The sequence below is a fragment of the Pimephales promelas genome, chromosome 15, assembly GCF_988280905.1.
Source record: "Pimephales promelas chromosome 15, fPimPro1.hap1.1, whole genome shotgun sequence".
NCBI classification, from domain to species: Eukaryota; Metazoa; Chordata; class Actinopteri; order Cypriniformes; family Leuciscidae; genus Pimephales; species Pimephales promelas.
Window position 1 is genome coordinate 30,069,682 of NC_142783.1, and position 11,718 is coordinate 30,081,399.

Sequence of the window (11,718 nt, forward strand, 5' to 3'; positions counted from 1 at the left end):
GTCTATTTGGTTTATTATTTTGGCAATGGGGCATGCTGAAGCCATTGCTCCTTAATTCAATGACTTTTTCCACTTTAAATAAATTTTACTTTTTGTGGAACTTAGGATTGTGTCTTTGGTGATCTGTCTGGGCTGGTTTCCTTTATACCAACTGTAAATGTTCAAGTCAACCCCGCCTTTATTGTACGGGTCATAACACTCATGTATGGAGCAGAAACAACACAACCTCTGTGTCCGTTTTCAGGCCTTCCGGCTTTGGTCTGTCCATCTTGCTGTCAGCTTTTCCAATATTAAAGCTCTTGTCTGACCATAACACTTCTTATTCCAGTGATATCCCTCTGACATTTTCTCTTTTGTAATGCCTCTCAGCCATCTCTTTCTACACTACTTCTTCAAATCTGTGGACATACTCCTGTTTGACTGCAAGTGTGTTTTACTGCTCGGTTCAATCCAGTTTCAACGTTTCTCAGAAATCATTCACTGCACCTTAAAACAAACAAAGCCACAGTTTCCCTCACTCTTTCTCAATACGACTAATTTTCAATGTGCTGAAATGAACATTTCTGATACAATTTTGCAATTAGTGTCCTATTCAGCCTTAGTGTGGCTCAGACAACGAGGTTCAACAAAACTTTGGGAAAATGGCAATGCCAGTGACCACTGTTTAGCGCCTGCACTCTCTCATTAAGCATGAAAATAAAGGCCTATCTCACTGTCTGCCAAAAGCCAAATGCATTCAGACGGAGCCGCGTGACACACCTGCACTCGCCCGACAACAACAATTATCTGTCCGCACTGCAGCGCACTCGAACCCTCCGCAGAATCAGAACTTTAATTAGTGTCATTCAAGCACTGTATTGTTAAAGTCTCTTTTGGAGATTGCATGAGGACGGAATGGCTTCTGCATATTTATTATTGACCCGTACTAGAATTAAAAACTATAATGCTCATTCTCAGATGCTCATGCCTGGAAAAGCAAACCTAGAATATTTATTAGGCTATGGAGATGGACTTAGATTAATGTGTCTGAAAATGGGGAAAAGTGCTTCTCTGATTGCATATTTGCGAGTTGCAAGCAAAACACTAATTCACCCAGCTGTTGCTGTCAAAAGTATTAGTCAAATTTATGGATAGCCCTTATTTACTAGCTTGAAATCCTGGCTTTCTCTCCATTAGTATCTCTTTTTGTGGAAATTGCTTCAACCTGGTTTCCCCAGGATGTCGTAACACTTCACTTTTACAGATGTACCTTCAAACAAGAAACATACAAATATATAGTACACTGTGTATATATAACTTCATATGTATATTGCGTAAAGGAAACAATACTACGGTGTTGTAGGCATTGTTATGCAGTTGCTACAGTGTTTTTACTAAGGATATTTTACTAAGGAGTGATTTGCTAATTTGCTCATCCATGGATAATGTTTATTGAGAATTAATTAGCTAATACTAAAAAAATCAGTATCAAATTAATATTAAGATTAGTGAATGTATTTAGTATATCATGCTATATACAGATGTGTTGGATTATTTAACGTTAACTAGCCCATTAATTATTTAAAAATACAACCTTATTGTAAAGTTATCAAAATATAAACAAAAAAGTGATTTAAAACCTAAAACTATAAAAATTTTATTATGAATAATTTCTTTAATAAAACATAAGACAGTTGTTTTTGTATTATTATTTAATATTATTGCAGTATATTCATATATTGTACATAAATGTTAAATATTGTTATTTAATAATGATGCATTTACTTTAAAATAGTTATTATTAGTAGAAATATATTTTTATTTAATATGAATTATTATATTTATTTAAAAAACCAACACAAAAACGTAAAATATTCCATTTAGTTACATCCCAAATATACAGATCTAATTAAACTACATTTAAATCTATTAAATTAAAATACTTATCAATAATGCAAGTAGACCTGTGCAGAAATTAGGGGGCAAAACCAGTGGAAAACATACAATGAATATGTTGCATTAATGCATGTGGCAAACACTTTTATTCAAAGCCACTTATGAATGCAATCAAACCATACAGAGGAAATGAAACCAGTGACCTCTCTTCCCATTGAGCTACAAGTCATTATAGTGAAAGCTACAGAGGCTTTAGTTTTAGTTTGCCCTTGACGATGCTTAAATCTTCATGTGAATTATGAATGGCCTATTTATGACACCTGGTGGCCTGGTGCCATTCCTAAGCCAACACTGAATTACACATACAACAAGTTGTTATTATTAGGGGACAACCAGGCAACCAAGGGGACTGCTTCTCAAATCTCAGAGTTTAATGCAGGATTCACAAAACGCTTTCTCTTGAAAGATGGTGTTCAAAAAACGTAGTTTTGAGTTTTATATTGTGTTTGTCTCCTGCTAACTGGTTAACTCACATTGTTACTGTCTTACTGAAATACATCAGCTGTGGGCTGCTTGTTTATATAATTTATTTTGTCCTCTTATTTTGTTGTTAAAAATGATGCATTTCCTCCCAAATGGTTTCATTATATTGGTTTTCCTGGCCTTAAAAATATTGTAAATCTCTAATTATGCATTATTATCAACACATCTTTTGGTCATTTTTTTTTTTCAAATAGCACAGTCAAAAAAGTCTAAAAAGACTGAATCTACTATTTGGTAATGACATAGCATAGCGAGAGATTTGGAAGCAATTTTGTGTATGCTGGAACACTAGTACAAATATATTTATATTTATATTTAGTTATACAACACAAGTATAACAGGTTGGGAAAAAAAATCTCCAAAAAAGTAAAAAAATATTTTTTTGGGGGCAAGTTGTTGTACCCTATGTGAGCAAAGTCAGAAGAATTTAGCATTTTTATGGAAATGAAAATCCTCTCAAAACATGAGGGTTAAATCACTGGGGGAATGGTTTAAACAAAGAACAGAAATATGTTGCCAAAGGAAGTGTCGAGTGCTTTTGTTTTGTGGCTACTCTCTTTTTTTATTGTGACATGTCTCTTTGTTGGATTTTAGGTGGATTAGCGAGATGCCCGCCACTCATCCTCGCCTTGTGCTTTCAGACTGAATCTCCTCCTTCTGGATTCTTCCAGCTCAAAGTGGATCCATATTGCACACTTTTCTGAGACAAACTGATCTTCTCTAAATGTCCAACTAAATGATTCTACATCCAAGAAAAAAAAAAGGATTAATTTGTAATATATGTAAGTACTGTATAATAAATATCAAACTACAGAATGATTTAATGCAGCAAAGACTTTGCTTGAGTTCTTTCTTGAGCGGAAATGCAGTGAAGTCTGATTGAGCATGTGGTGAGAAAGCATTGGTAACCTCTTAATCAAATGAGAATGGTAAAAGGTCAAATCCAGAATTGGAAAAAGTAAATGAGAATCGCTGCCTGATAAGCCATTCGCCACAATTAGACTGACACAGGGTAGAATCCTAAAATTGTTTGACAATTAAATACATTTCAAGTCATCGTGGATAGTTAACAAGCATTTCCTCTATTAACTGGGCCACAGACGTCTCTTTGGATCTCTTCATCTCAGAACTCAGTGTGCCGGAAAACCATATGGGCTCTGAAGGCAACCGCAAAAATGCAATCAAAGGTAGTCTGTTGGGGAAGGAACTAAATTAAATGGGAAGTTTGTTTATGGACTTTCTTTTTCCAAACTTTATATAAGCGTGCCATAAATGAACACAGATGCTGTGTTGGAAGAGTTATTGGTAGAAATCTTTTCAAACGATGTTCACAACACATTTCAATTCTGAAATCTGTTATATTTCCAAGTGAAACAGGTGAAAGATTTCTGGTGTGTGTGGTCAGAACTTTTTTAATACTTTCTTTCAGACAGGAGGCATTACATTTATTAAAAGTAAAACATTTACATTGGAACAAAAGATTTATGTTTCAAGTAAACGTTGTTCTATTTATAAAAGAATAAGCTGGGGAGGGGGTTGGGGGGCGTACAACGGTTTCCACAAAAAACTAAGAAGCACAACTGTTTTATTGATAATGATAATAAATGTTTCTTAAGCAGCAAATCAGCATTTTAGAATGATTTCTGTAGGATCATGTGACACTGAAGGCTGGAGTAATGATGCTGAAAATTCAGCTTTGTCATCACAGCTTCAAAACATATTTGACAATTCTAATAAATAAAAAATACGCTATAAGCTTTATTTTAGTTTGTTTTTTTTACAACTTTACATTTTTTTCTGTATTTTTGATCCAGTAAAAAACGTATCCTTGGTGAGCATAAGAGTTATCTTTCATCAAAATGGCCTGTTATAGACTGCAATTATTTTTGTAACACTAATTTGCTCATTAAAGCAGCTCTATGCAGTTTTTTTTATTTACCTTAACTGAATAGCTTCGGAGTTATCGCAATGGTTATATGACTATTTTCGGGTTTAATGTTGGGTGTCTCGACCCACCCGTCGTGCCCCTTCGGGGGCCCCGGAGCTTGGGGCGGGCTCTTTACAAGGGGCCAACGGGGCGCTACTTTTGACCTGAGTCTGGTGTCTCTGGGCGGCCGGGTCCCCGAGTTACGGGCGTTCAAAGTTGAGGCCCTTTTCGGGGTCTGAAAATTCCTCAAAGTCCAAAAACCTGCAGTGGGTCGGGACTTCCATGGCCCCAGAGGCTCTGACGGAATGCCCAGGAAGGTGCACTGTCCTCGGGCACCCCAAACTCTAATCGATCGTAGTGCCGGACGGGGCCTTTCGAAAGAGCCCACCCCCGAGGTCCAACTTGCCCGGGTCCCCAAGTCACAGCCGTTCAAATTCGGGGTTCCCGACGAAGGGCGATCCGGTAGGGGGCGTCCCCAGGGCCGATGCCCTGGTTCGAGCAAGGGCCGATTTTCTCCCGAGCTTGTGACGTCATCAGCAGGCGCCATTTCAGAGCGTGGCCGACGGTTTTCAGCTAATATCTCCGCGAATACTCCAACAAAAATTACAAAACTCATATCGTTTTGTGTAGATACATCTCTGCGTGAATGCTATAAGTGCTCCACAGCGACTCTAGGGGTCACAGTTTGACAAAAATGGAAATCCTGCAAAGTGCTGCTTCAATGTTGAGGAACATAATGCCATTTCTTTGAATAACACCCCCTTGCTGCAGCTCATCCCAATCAAATCTGCAGCGTCACGATGTAAAACAGTATCTTGAGGCCGTTTGATACTGACTGGCCGATTGTGATGAGAATGAGAATAAGACAGCCCCCTCAAGAGCCTTTGGAAGTTTGGACGTATGCAAACACATCCAAACACACATTCATTAACATACACGCACAAAGAGCGGTGAGGGCTAGCGTCTCCCAAAACTACCATCTCTGATAAGGCTGAAGAGAATCTCATTACAAGCAACACACACACACCCACACACCGCAAACGGTTCCCATCAGTTGTAATTATCATTGGTATACCCAGTGCAAGCGCTGGCAAGTTCAATCCAATCACGGCACTGCAGCGTGACTGAAATTGAATTGTATCGTATTTAAATGATCAGACTGATACCAACCGCATCAAGAGGGTTTTGCACAAGTGAAAATGAAGTAATCCTCACAAAGCCCATTTAGTGTGTGGCTCGGTATCGCTCCTCCGGAATATACAGGATGTGTGCATATCATACAGCCAGGGCAGCTCAGTGTTTGCGTTTCAGGAGACCGCACTGCCCTTGAGCCCCAGGTACAGATGATGCTGACACCTACTATAATGAGAAATAGAAGACGCCATTAATTGCCTTGCACACATCGTGAAGCGGTCGAAAAGGCCTCTCAGAGCAATATCTATGCATAAGTATAGAAGAGAATCATTATTTTTCAATAGTCTTCTCTAATTGCAGCGCTGATCAATACAATTCCACACGGCCGGATGAACCTGTGGAGGGTTTCCATGGCTTTATTGCATCACTGCCTGCATTAGTGCTGACCGAGGGGGTTTGTGCACCAATACTGTTTGACAAAACATATCATTTGAATTGTATTGAGTGTTGTATTGAGGCAAGTCTAGATGGGAAGAGAGATAGGACGCTTGAGACACGCTATTGTTTTGCTGTTCTGAAGATATATTTTCAAGAGGCTGTTTTAAATGGATTTTCAAGTCACAGTCTTGGCTTGCAGGCTCAAACGAATCTGTGGATTTTTTTTTTTTCTGATTTTTTTACATTTTCTGTGCTCTTTGTAGGGGGGAAATATGGTACGGTAGTGTGTTAAACAGAAAAAAAAAATAGGTTACACTTTATTTTAAGGTAATAAAGTGTAACCTATTTTTTTTATTTAATTTTTCACTGTATAATCGTTACAGTGTAATTATATATTGAAGTACTGAGTAATATTAATTAATTACATGTACTTACTTTAGAGTTAGGATTTGGTTGAGGGTTAGTTGCATGTAATTATGCATATTTACTGTTATTACTATGGTAAGTACTTCTAATGTAACAAGGACACTGTAAAATAAACTGTTAACAACAATTAATTATTAGGCATTATTAATGAAATAATATATAATAAACATACATGCAAAGGAACATTTGTATGAAAGCAATGACATTCAGTGTGGGTCTATATCGAGATGTCAACTGATCCGGTCATAGTGCAATGCTTGGTCAAACTTGATCTCATGTGTTATATATATATGTCCTATATCTTTTGTAGGGATGGGCAAAGATTAATCGCGATTAATCGCATCCAAAATAAAAGTTTGTTTACATAATATGTGTGTGTAGTGTGTATAATTAATTTGTATATATAAATACCCACACATGTATGTGTATATTTAAGAAAAATGTATTATTAATATATCAAATATTTTTATTTATATATAATATTAATTATGTGTAAATATATACGTATAAAGTATATACATGCAAATATTTCTTAAATATATCCATGCATGTGTGTATATTTATATATACAAATTAATTATACACACTACACACACATATATTATGTAAACACAAACTTTTATTTTGGATGCGATTAATCGTGATTAATCGTTGCCCATCCCTAATCTTTTGTATTTAACTTTTTATATTTCCTCCAAGCCTCCAATTGCAATTGTCAGTTCATGCATCAAGCGAAGCAAATACAATACAACAACGGTGAGCTGCTGTTTTCCCACAGTTTCAGTCCTTAAGGCTTGCTGTGTTGTCGCTAACAGCATCACTGCATTTCACATATGGTAAGAAATCCAGTGAAATGCTATTAACACATTCTCCTCTCCAAGGGAGGCATTTATACAGTTAATACTGTACAACACACTGTTTCCTCAATGCCAAACACATAAAAAAAAGTCTTCAACCTGTGGCCCCTTGGCCCTGAATTAAATCAGATACTTGTGTGGGGCTTTTACCATCATAACTCTGAATCTGAAGAGGGAGAGAAAGAGACGTAGAAATCTAAGAGAGAGAAATGGAAGAGGAAGCCCGCCACCTTGACCTCCACAAACTCAAGACAATTACTTCTGACAAGCAGTTCATTGTCATAGGTGGCAGAAACACAAACAGAGAGGTTCCTCTTAAATACTTCAGATGATGCACTAGTAATAAGAATGCTGAAGCTTTTGGGTTATGAAACAACAAAATACATGAACAAATATTGTGTGCATTTTATTACGTCTTATTTCAGCCATAAACACAACAATTGCGTTCCTTTGTGAAAGCCTTTGTGATTAGCAGAGCGTACAGCTAAAAGGTTTTGCCGATCCAGGTTATTTTATCTGCCCGAGTCGGCCCGTGTTTTTCCTGTTTGTCAAACACAATCAGTCAAGGAATTGCTTTCAAGCACGGCTTCAGGAAACAGCAGTGCAAATGGTGCATTGCTTCAAATCAGTCAACTTCAGATAAAGGTGTGTTTATAAATGGCATATTTCATTATGTTTACATCTAAAATAAATTGTAACACATAGGTAATTGAGGCTGATGAGTGGAAAATGTTAATGTGCTAATAACTGATTCGCGTTGAAGACGTTACCACATTTGTTTCAAAAGAGCACATTCCCTTTTCAATTTATAATTTTTTTCTTTTTTAGCCAGCCATGTGAGACAAGGGGCTAACTTATTTCAATATGGTCCTTGAGGTTCGCTTCTAATTTTAATAATGTTTTTTTGCACTATCTATCCTTTAAGTGTTGTCAGTAAAGAGCCACTGGTATGATTGCCTAACAGTGCACATTAATAAACTTTTCAGTGAATGTGGCAGAGTTAGCTAAGGGCTATTTTTCCCTGGACTTTCCCTGAAGTGTTTTGAAAACGTTTTCCATATTAATCCATGTGTCATTTACAGATAAAGCATTATGAAATCATTCACTTACACTTTTTAATGCAACTGCAGTCAGTTTTATTCATATAGCATAGCCATTGTTCTGAAGGTTTTTACAGAAGGGTTTGTTAAAATATAATTTGCCTTATTTTATAAGACATTTTATTCCTAAAATTCTGGCTGTTTACAGTATTTTCTGATCCATGATAAAAAGAGATATACAAAATCCCCTCTGTGAAAACCTTTAAATCCAATATGTCCAAAAATAATAATAATTAAACAAGAATTTTGAACCTGACTTTATACAAGGTTGTATGCGAATTAGTGCATATTTAATAAGATAAAGCCTCATTTGCATATTTAAACGTAACATTTCAATACACTTGTAATACATTTTAGTTGTTGTTGCTATTCTTAATGTAATCAAGTATGGTGAAATCAATGTGTTAATTCTTTTTACCCTATCACCTGGGGTGAGTTTAAAATCCTTTAGATATGCAGCTATAAATAGCTAAAATGTGCAGTAAATGAGGGGGCTGTAGCTACAGCACCTTTTACCTACATCAGTTTGCAGTTGCTTGAATACCAAGCACAGAAACCCTTTCAAACTCATTCATGAGAGCCGGATGACATCTTGCATATTCAGTCAGAGCAGATGCTCTCTAATTGAATCACATTAGACTTCCTAATGCGACCTTAAATTGTGAATGACGTTTAGATCAGATTCTATAAACACTCACTTATTTAGATCTGGATTTTCCGTTCCGAAACAGTTCTGCCGTCGATCAGTAAAGGACACGGCTGACCTCCTTCCATACCCCCGCCCCTCTCATTCAATCTTTCAGAAAGTCATTGCCTCTAGGTGTGTAAAATTAAAGTTGTCCTACATGACTCATTCACCCTTGCCAGGTCTTGCCTCAGTCAGAATATCAGGCTCAGCAGATACATTTTGACAATCTTATACGTTTATAAGAATTGTTCACTCACCAATGAAAACTGCTATTATTGTATTAGTATTTGGATATTGATGGGATTCACATCTCTGTAAGGTGGGAATGTCAGTTGTCTGGATGAGTGTATTATGATGCTCATGTGAGGGAGAAATTAAGTCCAAAAATGTGAGCTATAAAGTCAGTTACTAGATTTAAAGCCACATTGAGTGAAAGAAAGCAGCAATTGCTGTAATGAGGAAGACTCTGAAGGCCCCACAGAAATTATTCACAGTATTTAATAGGCAAACACAAAGACAGGGTCATAAGATGAGGGTTCAAACCAGTCCAATCAGGCAAACAAATCCAAAACTCAATTGAAGCAAGATCATACAATGTCAACAGCAGTGGAAATAACACTTAGTAATGCATTATCAAGGTACAAGTCTTTGCAAAGTTACTTCCGATTCAGTCAAGATCAGTGAGTGAGTTTTTTCCCCCTTTGGTTTACTTTGCTGTCACTTTATGACCTATCATACAGTACAAATCCAATATAGCTTAAGTGTTTTTTTCTCAAGATTTAAAGTCACACTACGAAATTGCAATTATAAGAAAGCTGAAACTGCAAGATATAATCACAATTACGAGAAAGGGCCTCAATTACAAGATTTAAATAGTAAAATATAGTCGCAATTACGAAAAATGGAATGTTCCATTGCATGATTGTGTAGCAGGACATACCAATGGCTAAGCCACGCCCTCAAACCCGATGAGCCAATCACAGTGCGCAACTAACCCAATACACTTAGACATTCTCTGCTTCGGCGTCCATTAAAATGCATTGCAGTTAGTCAGGTTTCATTCGTTTTTTCTTGTCATTTTAAGTTCAAAATGGTCAAATAGCGTACATGGGGTACAACACTAGGTTCCGAGAGGATGGACGACGGTGTGTATTTTTGTTTACCCTTTCTCAACGGAGATAAGTGTCTGCTCTGGATTAAGTTATACGGTAGCTAGACCACAATACCAACTAAACATGGATAAATTAAACAAGGATGTCTACATCTGTTCTAAGTTAAGTAAACAACGTATTTGAACATTATCTTTAAAATATCTAACGTAACGTTAGCTAACGTAAGCCTAAAGAACGAAATTTTCGAATGCGTTTTTTTCGTGTTTGTCAGCCTAAAAATTCGTCACGCACAGAAACCTTGCACACTGAGTCCGATGCGTATTTATTAAACCTTTGCGAGAAAAAACGCAAAAATACAAAATGGATTCGTCAAGCAGTGAGGATGATTTTGTTGTCCTCTCTCTTATTGAAAAGAGAAGAGAAAATATTACATCCATGCAATCCTGAAATTGCGCCGAGAGGAAGCACCTCCTTATCAAGGAGTTTGATTCATTCACCCCTGCCAGGTTTTTTTCCTTTGCTAATCCAATCGAGAGAAGAGAACATACTTGATCGAATTGAAAACCGAAACTGAAAGCACTGCGCATATGTGCAATGATGTGCGGAACGAGCTCCATAGACTGTAAATGGGCCCTGAATTGTCAAAAAACCTCTCAAAATGCTGGCTGTGGATGCGGAAAACGCAGAAAATCGAACACGATCCGAATTTTTATAATTTTTTTATTAAACTTATTTAAAAATTTTCCGAATTTTTATTAAATAAAATTACTTTTATTTATTTTATTTTTATCCGAGGCCGTGTGCAAGCGTGATCGACATAACGTGAGGTCGATTTACATGTAAATACTGTAGCACCAAATGGTGATGGCAACGATATGCGGTTTGTCATGTTTACACTGTGACCTGTACATCTCTGCCTGGAGCTGAAACTTTTCATCGACCTTCTCAACAATAAAATGAGTAATACAACCCTCCTTTAAGGGACTTCGAGATGATATAATAATTTAATGTGAAATGAAATGAAGCAACTGCCATGTGATTGGTTGATTAGATAATTGCATTGACGAGAAATTGAACAGGTGTTCCTAATAATCCTTTAGGTGAGTGAATATTCAAGCCACTATTCCCACGCTGTATGCAAACATACACATCTGTGAAGATGCTAATCTGAAATGTTCACTTCTTCACCTCGTATGGTAATTAGCGTTTGAATTTTGCAGTTGCTCGAATGCAAATTAATCACCCTAGTATTATGAATGCAAAACTGCACGAGTTTCACTGAGGTGCCAATGACATTTAGAAAATTCTCCACCAGAGTGGGTGAACATTCTGAGATATCACATAAATATAAATAGGTATATGCTAATCTTGTGTATGCTGGAGGCAAGTCTGAATGAATAAAGTTTTAAAAAGTGGTACAAAGGCCATGATTTGTCTACAACCGTGGGTGCTGACCGTTGCAGTACATACAAACTCCCTCACAGCCTCAGACCAAACATTAGATTGTAGTGAAACTAGAAATGGAGGCGCAGCCAATGAGGCGAGATTTCTTCATTTCTCAACTTAGCTCATCAGGCCTGCAAACCTAATGTGATCTATAGCGTCACCTCACACTTCA

At 37.0% G+C, this 11,718-nt stretch overlaps 1 protein-coding gene across 1 annotated transcript in view; it reads left to right on the forward strand.

Moving 5' to 3' along the window:
• Nucleotides 1-3,197, forward strand: part of LOC120476183 (proton-coupled folate transporter) — a 29,813-nt gene extending 26,616 nt beyond the window's left edge. The window contains exon 7 of the mRNA XM_039667148.2: nt 3,013-3,197. Coding sequence (XP_039523082.2) covers nt 3,013-3,064 — 52 coding nt within the window. The 3' untranslated portion in view covers nt 3,065-3,197. The remainder of the gene's footprint in view (nt 1-3,012) is intronic.
• The last annotated feature ends 8,521 nt before the right edge of the window (nt 3,198-11,718 follow it).